This window comes from Penicillium argentinense (assembly GCF_028826775.1).
Source record: "Penicillium argentinense strain IBT 30761 chromosome Unknown utg000004l_segment0_segment0, whole genome shotgun sequence".
Lineage (NCBI taxonomy): Eukaryota > Fungi > Ascomycota > Eurotiomycetes > Eurotiales > Aspergillaceae > Penicillium > Penicillium argentinense.
This window is the reverse complement of record NW_026622663.1, coordinates 4,304,997-4,321,547: the sequence shown is the minus strand read 5'-3', so window position 1 is coordinate 4,321,547 and position 16,551 is coordinate 4,304,997. Positions and strand designations below refer to the sequence as shown.

Below are 16,551 nucleotides of genomic sequence, written 5' to 3'. Positions count from 1 at the left end.
AGATATCAACCAAGTTTAGGGTACTGATCAAAATTATGACGCTACGAATGCAACTAAAAAGCAAATAATTTTTTTATTCTAATCCTAAATCGAAAACAGTTCCAATTATCCAAGATAATAATGATTTTCAAAACAGAAACTGGCTTATTTATATCAAAAAAATTAAATTGAATATTATGAGTGATTTACTTAAGGCAACATCATTTTAGTTTTCCATATTTGTCTGTTTTCATATAATCCAGTGCCAGTAGTATCGGTTCTGAAACACCCTGAAAGGAGTTGGCTATGACTGCGTGCCTATCAACCAGAGATGACCGGAGGGGCGACCAGCTAATCGATCAAAACGACAACATTGAAGTGACCTCACCCTGGCAGTGCGAAGGCTAGTACATCTACATCGACTACAAAGAAATTTACGACGAAGGACATTATGTGACTAAGACAATAGTTTGTCACATTGGCTTATTGGAAACGAATCATCTTCACCGCATCAAAACACAAAGACCCAAGCCAAGGGCATCCAGTAAGAACAGACCAGCTCGGCAGGCGGGAACAAAGAGAATTGGAACGCAGAACAAAGACGAAGCATCAATACACTACATACAAACCCAATCCTGGAGTCGGCAGGCCAGTTCAGCCGAGGGGCCGACTTGCAAGCCGTGTCGCGGGAACGGGTTCAATCCCAGAATGGGAACGGAGAATGGTGCCAGTGAAACTGGTGGTCAGGGAGAGGGAGCGTGGAAGATGGAGCGTGATGGAGGCCGCTGATACCGAGTACTGGGTACTAGCATAACATTTCCGTTGTCAGACGGGCGTTCAGAAAGAAGGTGGGTCGAGTAATGCACTCGCTCATATGGCTGGAGAGATTTATCGACCGGTCGTAAGTCAGTGGATATCAGGAAGACGGAAGATGGTACGAATTGCGAAAATTGGAACGGATCGAGTCGAATTCGAGTTGGTTTGGGATCGCCTATTGGAAAAAGCGATGGCAAGGCGAGACGAAAGGATTAACGCCGTAAGGATTGTAGCGTGGGGGAATTGAAGATTGAAGATATAATAATGTACCGACAGGAAGAGAAAAGAATCCAGGCAGAGAGGAAGGTGAAGATTGGAAAAAAAAAAAAAAAAAAAAAAAGGCCATCTATAGGACATCACCTCCTGATGAAATGCCCAGGAGGTAAGGGTAAATGAAGAAAATAAACCGAAGAAAGATATGAGACGAAGATCATGGGTGATAATAAACATGGTCAGATTTTGAAGGTATTCGTGATCGTCGTGACTGCGGCCCTGGCCCCCGACCACGGAGGGTCGGCAGGTGAGAAAAATGATCCAACGAAGCTCCAATTGGTGTGACACGTTCGCGCAAAGAAACACAACATCGAGATCGCGGATAGGCCAGGGCGTGCCAATGTTGCCGCGGGAGCGTTTTTTCCTCTCTTTTTTTGCTTTTTTTTGGAGTTTTTCGCTTAGCCGACACGAACCAGCAAATCGCAGAACAAAAAAGTACTTTTCGAGGGTTGATGCGCAATGCCGATCGCTCAATTGTGAATATCAGATGAGATTTGGGCCAGCGAACCGGAAAACTGAAGAGGGCGTAAAAACGTCGAAAGAAATCAGGGACAGAGCAGAGAAAAGACAACGGTATCATCGAAGAAAAGAATTCCATGCAATATCACCGAAACGTCGAAGAAATTCTAAAGCCGCGAAAAAGAAGTGGTAAAATAAAAATAAACCAGAAACGATGGAGACCGGAGACGCCGTTGGTGTCGTCGGTTTGCATCGTAATCATAAAATTATCAGTAGAGCATGGTGGAAGCCGGAGGCCGTCTAGCCTGCGACAATGGGCTGCAGCGCCGGGAAAGCGCTGTTGCACATGTAATGTTCAAGATGCTTGGCGCAGTACATGCAGCCGCACGACGAACCGTGGCCGGTCCAGAGACTCTGCGCGAAAGGCAGGCCGTAAGCCGGAGTGTGGTGGTAGGACGGGGGTTGCGACCGGGGTGCCGATTGGGGCATGTACTGAGGCGGAGGAGGGATCCAAGCCCGCGAGTAGGGCGGAGGCGGGTTCGAGTAGGCCCAAGGGCCAACCGAGTAGTAGTCTGGGGTATTCGGTCCACTGTGCGGAGCCGAAGGAGGTGAGTACTCAGACGCGGCCGGGTTGAGCCACGAATTCTCGATGTGCGCGCTGCGCTGGTACTGTGGCGGGATGGGGCCCTCGGGGGACATGAGAGGCTTGGAGATAGACTGTTGGCGGGCAACGTTGGTATCCAGAGGCGCCAGGGATTGACGAGATTCGTGAGCACGAAGGCTAGCCTTGGCGCGCCAGGTGTCCCAGTGTCGACGCCACGAGGCGAAGCCATCCTGCTGATCGTAGATGCGATCGTGGATCTTCCACTCGAAGGCGAAAAGCCACTCAAGCTCCAACTTGTTCAGTTCAGCCACTGGAATATTGCTGACCTCCGCCCACGACTTGTTCTGGAACGTGTTGTCGTCCAGGAACTTGCTGCCCAGGAGCAGAGCAACGGTCAGCATGCGGTAGGTCTGGCCGCTTCCAGATGGGAAAACGCGCTGCTCAGAAAGAAGGCGCATCCGGCTGGCCAGATAAAAGAGACCCAGAAGAATGGTTGAGCTGGGAAGGCGAGTCGAAGACAGGATCTGATAGACGTATTTCCGAAACTGTGGGGGGACGGATGATCCTGGGGAGACGCTTCGCGCGAAGTCAATATCTAAAAGGTGGATCTTGGTGTTGTACAATTCATACATTCCCTGTGTCATTTCCGCCACGAAGTCGGACATGCGGTCCATCTCGTAATCGAGGTGAGCGGCGACGCCTCCAGTGGCTTTCTCCTCCTTGCGGGGTTGTTCCTGTGGTTGCTGCATCGGAGCGATATCCTGGCGACGGTATTGCTGGGGAATCGCGCTATCCATGGGAGGCAGCTGGACATTGGAGCGGATCGGAGGCAAGGCGGTTGCCATCGGACCGTACATCGGCTGCTGGCCCAAAGCGTGCATATCCCGGGGGTGCATGGGGTGCGCCGAGGAAGGGTGCAGGTTCATCGCGTTTGGCTTGGCGTAGCAGAGAGACTGCGTGTACTGCTCGATGAACTCGTTGCCGCTCTGATGGTAGCGAGGCGGAAAAGCAGCGTGGCCGACCGGATAGAACTGGGGCTCATCGAGGCGACCACCGCTGTTGACGTGAGGAGGGGTGGGCAGGCCGTGGCCTGCGTTGTAGAAAGACGGCATAGCGAAGAGGAGGGAAGGGAGTAACCGGTCAAGACGGGGGTGATGCAGACGAATCGAATGCTCTGGATGAACCTACAGTCAGCGCCGGTGCAATCGACGACAAGACGTTAGGAACGAAAGGATAGGCACGAACCGTCTACAACGCCGCTGCGTCTCGAACCCGGGTGTGGAGAGAGGCGCTGCTCGGTGAGCGCGCGCGTCGCTCCGATGTCTTTGTAGAGAGCGACTCTAGTTGAATGACATTTGGTGAATTCTTCAATCGAATGGACCGAAGAACAAACGAGAGTGAAGGAGTGGTCGTGAATTGCGACCGAGACCTTTCGAGATGACCGGCGAGCGAGATCCCACAAAGGCGAGTTTCATAAAACCAGTCGAGAGACTCAATCGGATCACAGAATCACGGGGGAGTTGTAGGTGTATCCCTGCGAGATTATTTTTTGAATCCAGAGACACACGCGTTGGAGTGGGCGGTCCCGAGACGAAGAAAAGACACAAAAGGAGTTTCCCTCGCGTAGAGGCAGACCTCAGGAAAGAGGTCAGCAACGACACTTAGTGAAAAGCTCGTTGGAAGCGGAGAGGGTTGGGGGGGAGGAGGGAGGAAGTGAATAGGGGGAGGTGAGGGAGGGAAGAGTAGGAATAGGGAGGCGTTGTGTGTGAAGGGCGCCGGTGACGATACGTGACGGGTCGAGACTCAGGCAAAATGGTCCCAGGGTTTGGCCGCGCCGCCACTGCCACTGCTGCCACCCTGTTCGGGCTGGCACGTATTGTCACGGCAGTCACCGCGTTACCTCAACCCGAAACATTCACTTTTAAGTGCTGTACTAGTAAAATATGGAACGGAGCATTATTGTACCAAACCCTAGGGTACCAAACTACAAGCTCCATTTCTAGGACTATGTCATTGCGTAAATGCTCAAAGACCAAGTGAATAGGAAAAAGGAATTCATTGACCTGTGAAATCCTCTGAGAGTGGCTAGTCGAGTCATTGTTTCTGGCAGATGCAACGCCCCCAACTACAAAGGAAAAAAAGGAAAAATCTAAAAAAAGGCAGACACGGACTTGTGCGGGCCTGACTAATCAGGATGGCCGTGACGGGGCGGTGGAGCCTGTCCTTTTTTTTCGCGGCAGCCCAGGCCTGAGCGTTGCAGTGACATTCCTGCCGTTGCGGAGTGATGAGGTGACCACTGTACCCCCAGCAAGGTGTTGGATCCCTCGACTCCCGAGGACAATACTGGCTCTCGCACGAAACAAAACCATCTGGTGGTAGCCATTGCGGCTACGATCACACGCCCGTCATCACCCCGTACAACAAAGCAAGGGCACCGATGACTTGTCATGGCCCCTCTGAGTCACCGGGGGTAAGGGCCAGGGAAACCAGTAAAACCCAGTGATCCCTGCGGTGTGCATAGCGTCATGCGGCATGGTGACAGGAGGAGACGATGGAAGGCAACACCGGTGTGTCGAACTGATACCGGGGGGCGTCAGCGGGCCTGCTCATTGGGTCGCGGCGGAGCCTGGAGGGCCTTGAGGCATTATTTTTGGCGGGTGTCGAAGCACTTCCAGGCTTCCGACAGACTCGGACAGGGGGCGAACAGTCACATACGTTCGCCATACTCTTATGCGTACTCACATACAGTAGGTTACGGAAAACATACCCAAGGTCGACCCGCTGGCGGCACAGCAATATTCTGCATGTTCTACTGAACAGTCGCCATCCCGTCCTGGTCTATCTTGACTGGGCAGACACATGACACCAAACACTTGAACTATACACTGTAGAACAGCCCTGCCAAAACAGCTGGAAACCCCCCAGGGTATCACCACGGTGACGCCCAGGGCAACACAATAAACTCACCCCGTCCCAGTGACTACACTAGTGTACCTAGGTAGTTTGTTTCTAGTCCAGTCCATCCACTCTGGTGGACCGTTCTCACCGGCTACGCTCGGCCCAACCCCCCTCGTGCGTCGGGCACTGGCGCTAGGCACTGCTCACCTCCTGAACCCCGCCGTCTAGGAAGATTCCGGGTGCACCCCTCTTCTTTGGGCCGAGATGGCAAAACATTGTCGCCGTGGGGTTTTGGTCGGTGCATTATTGGCTACGTGCGAGAATGGATTAGAAATATACATTGGTCCGGAATCTCAGGGACGCCTGCAGCTGTGTATTCGACCTGGCCTGAAAAACTTTGAATAAATGCGTCTACATGCATACGGCTGTACAGTACATCAATGCGATCGATATACACCACACTCCGAAAATGCCGTAGAATCTAGCGTTGGAGCAATACTGTCACGGTAACTTCTTGAGTGCTAATACAATACTATTTAGGTTCATAGCTGGTTGGGATTCGATTTTTAAAAAGTGGTTTGATATTTCTATAATGCTAGCTTTTTATTTTTGATGCCTGTAACGAGGCATGTCGACAAAGACAGAAATTCAACAATAAAAACAGTCCAGGCGGCTCGCCTGCCAGAACAAGAGGGATATCACAAGATTCAAGAAGAACCCAGAAGCGCAAACAAATGACATAGACTCGTATACTCGATAAGTCGTCAGGAGAGAAGGACATCCCCTCCCGACCGAACACATCGTCAACGCCCCGAGCCGGCAGCAAAGAAGATGAAGGCTGCAACCAAAGTGCAGCGAGAAAACTCCGGACCCGATTTCCCAAGATGGTAAAAAAGCAAAAGGAAGTCGTGAGTTCGTGACGAAAGAAAAGCGGGCACTGGCCCGGTTCCTTGTTCTTGATTTTAATTTGTTTTCTTACTCGTCATTGAGGCTTCCAACCAGGTTGCGCAGAACATCCATGATGACCCCTTCGTCCGGGGGTTCGCCGCCGCGGAAGGAACTCTCGGTGGCATTGCCTAGAACCCGAGCGCGTGCGCTTCGGAGAACTTCCCGAATATAGTTCTTGTCCTCGTAATCCTCCATGAGCACCGCCTCGAAATCATCGATGGCTTTGTTCGCGCGTTCATTGAAGGAGGATGATTCCGGGGGCCCGGGTGGCGCGGGGTTCGGCTGTGCAGGAAGCGGCTGCTGTTGATGCTGCTGCGGGTGCTGCGGATGGCCCTGAGGTCCGGGCGGTGGTGGGCGCGGCTGCTGTGCCTGGTGGTGCTGAGGGGCCACATGATGAGTCTGCGGCGGATGTGGCTGCGGTTGCTGATGTTGATGCTGGGGTTGGTACGATGGTCCTGGTGGAGGGGGGTATCCTTGGTGGGAGTTGATGGGTGGTGGTTGAGAAGGAGGAGGTTTGGTAGGTGCGTATGGAGATTGATGCTGCTGCTGAAGTGGCGGCTGATGATGCTGCGGCGGCGGTCCCTGACTAGGCTGTGGTGTCTGTGAGGGCCGTGCTGGTGCCGCCTGCGGTGGAGGGTTGGAGGCGTAAGGTGAGGTGTAGGTAGAGGGAATCGTCTGAGCAAAAGCTGCAGGAAGATTGTTTCGAATAGTGCTTGGAATTGGGAAAGAGGCTGGAGCAGGCACAGGGGCCGGCGTAGGCGTAGGCGCAGCTGTAGGAGCCGAAGCAGGCGCTGGTGCAGGAGCAGAAACTGGCGGAGGCGCCGAGGCTGGAACTGAAGCCGGGGCAGGAGCTGGAGCCGGTGCAGATGCTTGAACTGGAGCTGGGGCCGGGGCTGCCGATGCAGAAGCCGGGGTAGGAGCCGGTGCCGACGCAGGCATCGGCGCCGTAGGAGCAGCAGCAGCAGCAGCAGCAGCAGCAGGGGGAGGAGGAGCAGCAGCAGCAGCAGGGGTTGAGGCAGGAGGAGCTGCCGTAGAAGGAAGAGGATAGGGACTGGAGTGTTGAGAAGTAGATGATGGCGCAGAGAAATTGGACGGCATCGAAGGGAATTGGAAGTGCTGTTGCTGTTGATGCTGATGCTGGTTTGGCATCGGTGCTGGAGCGCCGGAAGGAGGAGCATACGAATGGGGCATGGGAGGCATGTACTGTTGAGGAGGTGCCGGGGGCGCCTGGGGCGGCGGAGGCGAAGGACGTCTCTTTTTCTCCTTCTCAACAGATGCGCCAGGTCGGAGTTGCCATGACCATCCCTTGCCATCTCGTTCCGCATGCATGAACAGATGCCCATTGCCATTGAGGTTGTGTCGTACACTGGATGTCCATCCTTCGGTCTCACACTTGAAGCGGAAGTAGGGGTATTTGAGCTTCAATGCACGGTAAATTTGCTTCAGCGTCATCGGCGTGCGAGCTTCGGTGAGAGCATCGAAAATGAGAACAGCATAGTTGTAAGGAGGTTTGGCCAGATCCTCGGGCGAATAAGCAGACTCCGGAGGGTAGTTGGGAGAGGGTGAGCGAGACGGCTTGCGTTTCTTGACCGGTGGAGGTTTGACATATTCCTCTGGAGGTTGCTCGGCAGAAAACTGGCCACCTTCCGTGGAAGGCAAGGGGAAGTCCATCGGAGTACCATCGCCCTTCTTCCTCTTGGTATACTTCCGTTTTTCCGCAGGTTTGCTGGAGGTTGGTGATTCGGCACCAACCGATTCCTTGGTCGTTGGCGCTGTTGATGTGGTCTTGCCAGCCTTGGGAGGCCGATTTGCTGGTGGTGGAGTAACACCGCCGTTGGCTTCGCGCTTGGCAGCCAGCTTTTGTTCTCGAGCCAGTTCGGCTCTTTCGCGTTTGGACATGATACCATCCTTAGGAGGTCGCCCAGGCCCACGACGGCGGGCCGGTTGTTCACCTTTGTCCCCGCCGGACTCGATTGACGGTACAGGCTTTGTCGGATCTTGATCTTTGTTCTTGAGAACAATCTTGGTCGCCTTGGAAGGCTCCTTACTGTCCGGGCTGTCGCTCATAGGCTTGTCCATGTCATCAATCTCGTGCTCAGCATCGATGTCGTGAGCAGCGTCAAGATCGACGTCGGCAGTAGCATCGACATCCTCCTCTTCTGGAAGTTGCTGCTGTTCTTCCATCCTATCTGCACCAGTTTCGCCGATGGGCACATCGGGAAGCAGGAATCGAATGCGCACTCCACCGATCTGGATGTAATCTCCGCTGTGCAACGGGCGAACCTGCCCAGGAGAAAGCCAGTCGGCGCCGATAAAAGCACCATTGCGACCCATGACTTCCATCTCAAAAAGATTGCGGTCAAAGTTGTAAGCAATACGCACATGTCGACGGGAAATTCCCCGGTGACCGGCGGCAGTGCCGTCGATCGTCGACGGAGGGTGAATGGGGATTGTAGGGCAGGAATCAGGAGACGGTAGCAGAGCCAGGGCATCGACGGGTTTCGCATCACCGTTGTTTTCTGGTTGAAGAGATTGCATGGCTAGAGCATTATAATCGGTCACAGTGGTAGTTTGCAATTGCGCCGGGTTGGCATTCAAAGGTGCCGCAGAATCATCAACGGAAGATTTTGATGACCTCCTGCTGATGTTAAGGTTGGCTGGTAGATGCGGGGGTACATCCGGATCAAATCCCATAATACCACCACGGTCGCTGACCACGCTGCCCATCATGGCGGCACTTTCCTCCCGCTTCATGCGGTTGGGCGTCTGCGAATTATTGCCGCCACTTGAACTCTTTGCCCGAGAGCTCCGCACGGCCTGCCGAAACTGGATCTCTCGCTGGTGGGCGGCGCGCGCGGCCCGGACGTCACGCCCTAGAATGAACGAGTATGTGTTGACGTAGAAATGGCCATCGTCAAACTCGAGTTTGGCAAACGCTTGAATCCGAGGCTCTGACCCGGCTATCGAGGCCGATCCATCCTGATATCCCAGGGCCGAAAGATCGGCTCCTTGTGAGAGGTAGGCAGCCGTGAGCAGCTCGTTCTGCTGGAGGGCTTCGAACGCATTCTTGGGGGCTGCGGCGAAATCGAAGGGAGGGAGTAGGGACGGTTCCAGGTTCGACTTGGGATTCATAGGATCGGAGAGAGTATCCATTGCGCCGGATGGACGGTGTGCCGCACTGATTCCTCCCTGTTGCGTCGTCGCATCGATCTCGGCCAAGATATCGGCGTTGGATTTTCCGGCGTTGGAATCACTGGGCTCAGACATCATCCCCCTTGATACCGAGGTTGAATCCTGCGGTAGGCTGGCATCCAGCGCAAAGTTGGTTTGGTCGGACTGGTCCACCATCGAAAAGCCATTCGAGCCGTCCATTTTAACATCCTGGTGTTCTAATTGTTGCCCGGGCAATTGTCCAGTCGCATCTGAAGAATTCGGCGCGGAAGGATTCCCGAGGAGTTGGGCGAGCAGGGCGCCGGCGGCGGATTGGGTGTTGAGGTCCTTCTGGTGATCGGGAGCATTGGGGTCCTGGGAGTCGGAAGGCTCTGACTTGATTCCGATTGGGGTGGCGGGCAAGCCCTTGGAGTTGGAGGCTGGGGCAGAATTATGCATGTCGCGGGTTGCGGAGGCGCTCCTTGAGGCGGTAGGAGACGACGGGGAGTTCTGTGAGTAGCCATAGTCGTGCATGGGCGTATCGGGGCCTGAATCAGGCGGTCGATGGCCCACTGCTGGCGCCGTCATGGTCTGCGACGACATGGCTCTGGGGGAGGAGAGGAGAGAAGCTTTTGCTGCAGTTGAAGTTCTCTCGGGGCGGGCGGTGAGCCTTGCCGGGTTGGTGGCTGCGGGCGGCCGTATTTTTTATTGCATGTCGAGAGCAGGCCGAATAAGTGAAACCTGAACGCTAGGAAGAAATCGAATGGACGAAGAAAAAGAGGCCCGAAGCCAAGGTCAGATGAAAACAATGTCGAGAGGAGCAGGGAAAAGATGGGCCAGATGTAAACGTTCCCTGGAGACGATCCTCCGGGACAAATTTTCTTTCCCGCCCCGCTCGAACCTCCCGATCCACCAGCCTGGTTCCTCACCGATTCGAGATCTACAGAGGGGTTGTGACAATGCTGAATACAGTCTCACGCAGCTGGGGAGTGACATTGATGGGGAAGAATGTCGAATTTAAGTACGAAGTACTAATTATCTGCGTGACAATGGGGTGGATCGTAAACATTGGGCGGTTGACTCCGCAGCCAACAGTACCTGACGGAAGTATACACTTACTTTCAGGCGGCAATGTCCAGATCCGAACAATCAGACCAAGAACAAATTTATCTTATTAGACTCACCTTCCAGATCTGCCGAATTGAACTCTTTCTTCCATCCTCCCCTTGACATATGCAAGTCATACTGTGGGGGAGGCGGAGTTGGAGACCAAACGTGCAGAACCGAGGGACCGGGCAGCATCTTATCGGCGCACAACCCTCTCCACAGCTGCCATGCTGCACTCCCATTAACACCCTCTCCCAACAGACCTCACGTTGCAGTGGTCCATACGCAGCCAACATGCCTAAAGGCAAAAAGCCCGAGAAATCGACACCACCGTCACGCACCCCTCAACCAGCCGTACCCAACTGGCCACCTTTGCGCCCGCTCCTCCCCGCCGCCGACCTCACCCTCACGCCGCTCGTCGCGGACCAGATCTGCCTGATCCGAAACTTCCTGCCGTCCTCCCTCTGCAAGACCTACGCCTCTTTCCTGGCCTCGCTTCCCCTCACGACCACACCGGGGAAACCGAAGAAAGATGAGGCAGTGCGCGTAAATGATCGGTTTCAGGTGGAGGATGCACGATTTGCGGAGATGGTGTGGAGCGGGACGGCATTGAAGGAGCTGGTGACGACCCGGTTTGACGAGGAAGATGCGTATAATGAATATAATGAGGAGGGGGAGGGACCTTCGGCGGAAGAGCTGGCACAGAAATGTCGACAGCTCTGGGGCGGGGAGCCACTGGGGTTAAATCCCAATATTCGGATCTATCGATATTCGGCCGGTCAATTCTTTGCACAACACTGTAAATCACCCTCGTAGAAAAGAATGAAACCCATGCTAATGCTATGCCTCTATGCAGATGACGAATCTAATTCCCTTACGTTCGTTCCATCCTCATCTACTAAATCCGTGCCGGCACGGACGACGTGGACGCTTCTGATCTATTTGACCACCTGCTCCGGCGGAGAGACCGTCTTCTACCCCGAGCCTACACGGAAAAATCCGAATCCTGAACCAATCTCAGTGGCGCCAGAGACTGGATTGGCGTTGTTGCATCGGCATGGAGACCACTGCATGTTGCATGAAGGGATGGAGGTGACGAGTGGGGAGAAGTGGGTGTTGCGAAGTGACTTGGTTGTTGGGCGGTGATGACCCGTATAAAATATAATTCAGTCGCTTCATAATACTTCAGTACTCAATGAATCAAACATAATGTGATTAGAGGACACCCCAGATGGGCTGCTACGTGGTTCACAAGTGTTGTGTGGAATAGGAAACTACAGTACTACATTTCACTTCCAAGGGTCTACTTATAGCAGATGAAAGCATAATTCTAGTCAATTTGCTCGGCCCACTCGAGGCGCATGGAGAATAAGGTACTCGAAGCAACCAGCAAGAGTGTGACAAGGACGATAGTAGGTACCTGTCAGAGGAACACGCCGCACAAAAAAGAGACAGGATTGATACAGGTCATAATGAGTGTCAAAAGGGTGGTGGATAGGGATGGCGGGAGAGAGAGAGAGAGAGAGAGAGAGAGCAGGCACAAACAAAGAAATTTCACTAGCAGGAGAGAGAAGAGCGGATGAGGGATGGTCCCAAGTGGGAAAATGACGGAGACTCCAATTGTTCTGCCTGCCTGCCATGCCTGACTGTAACTGCAACTGCAACTGCAGCTCAAATTCTTCTCTTGGGCGGAACAACCCCCCACCCCCTTCCACATATTCGAAAAATCATCGTATCATATCACATTCATGAGGAAGTCGGAGACTTGGTAGAATCCACTTGGTACTCGGTCCGTCTCATGATCTCCTCGACCGGGCCAAGCAATCGCTTAAATCCGTCGCGGCCCAGACGCGCCACCTTCACATCGGTCTTGGTCACAATGCTGGCCGCACGCGGCTTGTCATCCAACAAGGCGAGCTCACCAAAGTAGTCGCCACGAGAATACTTCTTGACGGAGGCGTCGTCCTTAATGGCCTCCGCCTCGCCAGACTCCAGGAGATAGAAGGCATCACCCGGATCGCCTTCTTTGATGATGGTCGAATTGGCGGGGTACTTGATCGTATCCAAGGCGTCGGCAATCTTGGACCGCTCATAGGGCTTGAGCGAGGACAGTAGCGGGACCTCCTCCAAAAAGGCCTCGTACATGCGGCGACGCTGGAACGCCGAGTCCATCAGGATGCGGCGGAAGGTAATGCGATCCAGAGCCCACAGGGTGCTCTTGGCCTCAGTCGATATGACGGTCGCGGCACGGGGAGCATTATACATCAGAGCCAGCTCACCGAACGAGCCACCCGGTCCCGTCGAGGCCACCTTGTTGCCCAAACCATCGGGGCCGGGCTGCACGGAGCCTGAAGAGTGGATGTAGATGTCGAAGTTGCCCTTCTCCACGATATAAAAGTAGTCACCGGCGTCACCCTGCGAGATGACCTTGATATCCTTGGCGGGAATGGGCTTCTCGACCAGGGCGTCGAGGACGGTCTTGAATTGCTCGTCATCGAGGTGGGAGAAGAGGAAGTTGCTGCTCACAGCGGTCTTGAGGCGGGCCAGCTGGTCGTCCGTCTTGGGGTGGTGCGGAGGCGTCCAGCTGTCCGAGCCAGCCGACGTGGGATTCAAGGACTCTGCAGACACAGAAGTGCGACGGCCCAAAGCATAGTTGTTTGGGAATCCCTGGTTTGCAGAGCCCGTCGGGAGGGCACCCGGCTCGTCTCCTCCCAACCCCGCGCCCGACCCGGACTCATCAAAGGGACTCGACGAGAACAAGGACCCCGGGGCGGCACCGCCGCCTTGTGAATCCGGCTCGCCAAATGCACTTCCTCCAAACGGCACATTGCCTGATGGGCCGCCGGCGTTGGCCTGCTTGAACGTCACATCTGTAGGTGACGTCACCTCGAATTCTTCGTCTTCCGAGATCTTCTGGATGCTGGGGGATTTGTCGGTTTTGGTGGAGGTGTTGAGGAAGGGATTGGTTCCCGGGAAGGAGTTGGAGCTGTGCGCCATGGCTGCGTCGGATGGTAGGGGCCGGCGAGGCCGCAGCTCCGGCGACGATGAAGCTAAGCGGGAGAGGAAGAGGAAGAAGAGGTAGGAGTGATGTTGGTGGAAGGATGGAGGAGAAGCGTCGAGATGAGTGAAATGGTGGGGGTGGGAGGGGGAAAAGAGGAGTGGACTGGGATCTTCTCGGGTGGTTAGGAGAAGATCAACCGAAGTCGAGAAGCAGGAAGGAAAAAGAGCAGGGGCCAGCAGAAGGTAGAACGGAGGGGCTCGGGTGTGGAGACGTGTGGGATAACAGTCTTTGAGCTGCCAGCAGTGGGTTGGGGTCTCGGTAGAACCAAGTCTGCTGCTCGTAGTCAAGAGTAGTGCAGACCCAGTGAGGAAAAGACGTAAAGAACAATTTCCACGACGGGGCCAATGGACTAGTCTGCACAAGACGGGAAACCCTGCTAGTTCTGTAGTGCCAGTGTTGCTGGGCCTCAAGAGGAGGGGTATACCTTCTTAGTCAGAGAGGAGGCGGCTGGTCTGAGCTCCGTCGTCGATCATCCTGGCGAGGGATGATCGACGTCACTCACGCACTCGAGTTCCAGTGCCAATCGCAGGGCACGGCAAGAGGGCACACGAAGCTTCGTTGTGCCGTCTTCCAGGCGTCTTCTAGAACCCTGGGTCGCCACTGTGGCAAAGTCGGACTGTTGAAGTCATCCATCCGTTTCCGTCGTACTTTGGCAGCCTTTGGCAGCTGCCATGGACGAGGGGCGAGGCCAGCTGATGCCAGGACACGCAATTCGACGACTATCATCGATCTGAACATGCACTAGGGCCATTCGCTTGAACCCAATACTGGTACTCAACCTTCGATACTAGTCGCGGTACTACTATGGAGAAGGTATGGGGGTGGCTACCATTCGCTGCAGGCCCGGAAGAGGCGGGTAGTGTCGATCGGTGCTGGGGCAATTCGCGTTGTGGTCGCACAGAACCATCCTGCAGGACTTTGTCCAGTACCTGGTACCTTCCTCGTCGTACATCGCAAGGCCGTCTCCGATGCATGTACGACTATACAATGGATCGAGTGGGCGCGATAACGGTGCCATGGGTCGGGCCCCACGGGAGCTCGAGGCGGCGGTGTAGACTCGCTAGTCCTTCTCCAGCAGGAATGGATGGTGCGAGTGCGACGTGGAGACCCATTGATTCTAGTCCCTGGCCATTAAGCAGAAAACGGATCGTAGCCATGTACGATAATACCCTAAGGTAGTCATAGACAGCGCAGGCGTGGTGAGCAGTGGCAGATTTTGGCGCTGAACCTGGACCAGAGCAGGTCTGTGTCACACCCCACCCAACTTATTCTCAGAGGGAGCTTTGCGCTTTCCTTCAACCTTTCTCCCTTTTCTCTCCCTTCCTTCTCACCTCATCGCCACCTTCCAAATAACCAGCGGGGCTGTGAGTCAAGAGCAGCAATGGGGACTTTTACATTCCAATGGTAAGTGTGCGCCGCGTGGTTGGGGGGCTCCGCCGCAGAGCTGAAAGCCCCAATATCTTGATCTGACGCACGGGAAGAGCTCGAGTCGTCCCGTGGCACAGACGAAATGAATTAGAGCGCTGACTGGACGGTTCCTCGCATTGGCAAATAGGCCTTACGACGCGAACGAGGTGTTCGTGACCGGCACCTTCGACGATTGGGGTAAGACGGTGAAACTGGACCGAGCGGGCGACAGCTTTGCGAAGACCGTCTCCGTCCCCACCGGCAAGAAGATCCAATACAAGGTGTGTCCGACCCCCATCATGTCTCCCCCCGGTTGCTCGTCTGCCTGTTGCCTACAAGCCCGAGATGGTGCGCGGGCCGAGTTGGGCTAGTGGGCTAGCGGCCCTGCTGAGCACATGCCATCCAGCGAAAAGACGTTGCGGTGTGGGTTGCTGCCTGAGGCCTAAACCCCCAGCTTTGCATGACGCTCCTCCCGCTGACGTCACCTGGCCTGTCCCGCTTTCCCACTATATAACCGCCAGTGCCACTGCCTAGTCTTGTGTACTGACTGACCTAATATCCTAGTTTGTGGTGGACGGTATCTGGACCACTGACAACCGCGTGCGCGAAGAGAACGACGGAGACGACAACATCAACAACGTCCTGCTACCTGAAGAGATCCAGGACGACACCCCGGCCCCGACGACCAACGCTACCATGTCTGGCGTCACCCCCGACTCCACTACCGCCGCCCTGGCTGCGGGCGTTCCTAAGGAGCAAACGAATGGAAACCTGCCCGGCACCTTCCCCGAGACGCCGGGACAAGAGTCCGAGCAAACGCTATCTGTGAACCCAATCCCGGCCTCGGGTGGCTACGGCAACCCGATCAAGCTGAACCCTGGTGAAAAGGTTCCCGACCCTAGCACGATCAATGACAACACCGTGGAGTCGACCGTCAAGCTCGACCAGGAATCGTATGAAAAGGGTTCGAGCGTGCCGCTGGGAAGCGCCGGCACCCAGAGTGATACGGCCGGCTCCAGCTCCTTTGCTGTGCCGCCTGTGACCAAGAACCTCATCCCCGAGTCCAGCTTGCCTACCGGTGGCCCTGCGCAGCGAGCCGCCGCCGCCGATCAAGAGCCTCAACACGCTGGTGGCCCTTCCCAACAGGCCGCCATGGCCGACCCCGGTTACACCATTCAGTCAGCCGCTCCCACTTCGACGACCGCCGCTCTCGCCGCCGACGTTCCCCTGGAGAAGAACAAGAAGACCAACGGTACCGAGCCGGTGGAGGATATTCCTGAAAGGGTGAAGGAATCGATTGCCGAAGCCCACAAGGACCCTGAGGCTGCGGCCAACAAGGAGGCCGTTGAGGAGAAGAAGAATGTGGAACAGGAGCTGCAGAATAAGGTGGATGTGGACGAGTCTGCCGGCACCCCGGCCCCGACTGCCACGGCGGCCACCACTGCGACTGCGCCCGGTCAGGGTCTCGTCGTTCCCGTCATCGACTCTTCCGATGTCTCTCCTACCTCGACTCCTCCCCCGGGTCTGGCGAACCCCGGTCCTGCTCCCACTTCTGCCCCGGCGACCGAGAACCAGACTGCCCCTACTGTGACTACCGGCCCGGAGACCACCTCGACCGACCCTGTGAGTAGCGCGAAGCCCGAGCAACCCTCCAACGGCCACAGTGCTCCTGCGACCAAGAGCAGCGAGGGCAGCGGCAACACCAAGGATGAGAAGAAGAAGAAGCGTCTGAGTGGATTTTTCAGTAAGCTCAAGGAAAAGCTCAAGTAGATGTCATGACATTGTCGTGATCGTGATCGATCTTTCCCCTTTTTTGTCGGTGGGCTGCCTCTCACACGCACACTTGATG

At 55.2% G+C, this 16,551-nt stretch overlaps 5 protein-coding genes across 5 annotated transcripts; 2 read left to right on the top strand and 3 right to left on the bottom strand.

Annotated features, from left to right (window-relative positions):
- Nucleotides 1-1,827: 1,827 nt before the first annotated feature.
- Nucleotides 1,828-3,243, bottom strand: N7532_004539 (uncharacterized protein; the record flags this gene model as incomplete). Its single annotated transcript, XM_056617033.1, has 1 exon — nt 1,828-3,243. The coding sequence occupies one exon, from the start codon at nt 3,241-3,243 to the stop codon at nt 1,828-1,830; it is 1,416 nt and encodes a 471-aa protein (XP_056477390.1).
- Nucleotides 3,244-6,004: 2,761 nt separating this feature from the next.
- Nucleotides 6,005-9,730, bottom strand: N7532_004538 (forkhead domain protein; the record flags this gene model as incomplete). Its single annotated transcript, XM_056617032.1, has 1 exon — nt 6,005-9,730. The coding sequence occupies one exon, from the start codon at nt 9,728-9,730 to the stop codon at nt 6,005-6,007; it is 3,726 nt and encodes a 1,241-aa protein (XP_056477389.1).
- A 798-nt stretch (nt 9,731-10,528) lies between these two features.
- Nucleotides 10,529-11,380, top strand: N7532_004537 (uncharacterized protein; the record flags this gene model as incomplete). The annotated part of the gene is made up of 2 exons (XM_056617031.1): nt 10,529-11,033; nt 11,091-11,380. 2 exons carry the CDS (start codon nt 10,529-10,531, stop codon nt 11,378-11,380), a joined length of 795 nt encoding a protein of 264 aa, XP_056477388.1.
- A 600-nt stretch (nt 11,381-11,980) lies between these two features.
- Nucleotides 11,981-13,231, bottom strand: N7532_004536 (cyclic nucleotide-binding domain-containing protein; the record flags this gene model as incomplete). Its single annotated transcript, XM_056617030.1, has 1 exon — nt 11,981-13,231. The coding sequence occupies one exon, from the start codon at nt 13,229-13,231 to the stop codon at nt 11,981-11,983; it is 1,251 nt and encodes a 416-aa protein (XP_056477387.1).
- Nucleotides 13,232-14,676: 1,445 nt separating this feature from the next.
- On the top strand, nt 14,677-16,472 carry N7532_004535 (carbohydrate-binding module family 48 protein; the record flags this gene model as incomplete). The annotated part of the gene is made up of 3 exons (XM_056617029.1): nt 14,677-14,699; nt 14,851-14,983; nt 15,267-16,472. 3 exons carry the CDS (start codon nt 14,677-14,679, stop codon nt 16,470-16,472), a joined length of 1,362 nt encoding a protein of 453 aa, XP_056477386.1.
- Between the last annotated feature and the right edge of the window lie 79 nt (nt 16,473-16,551).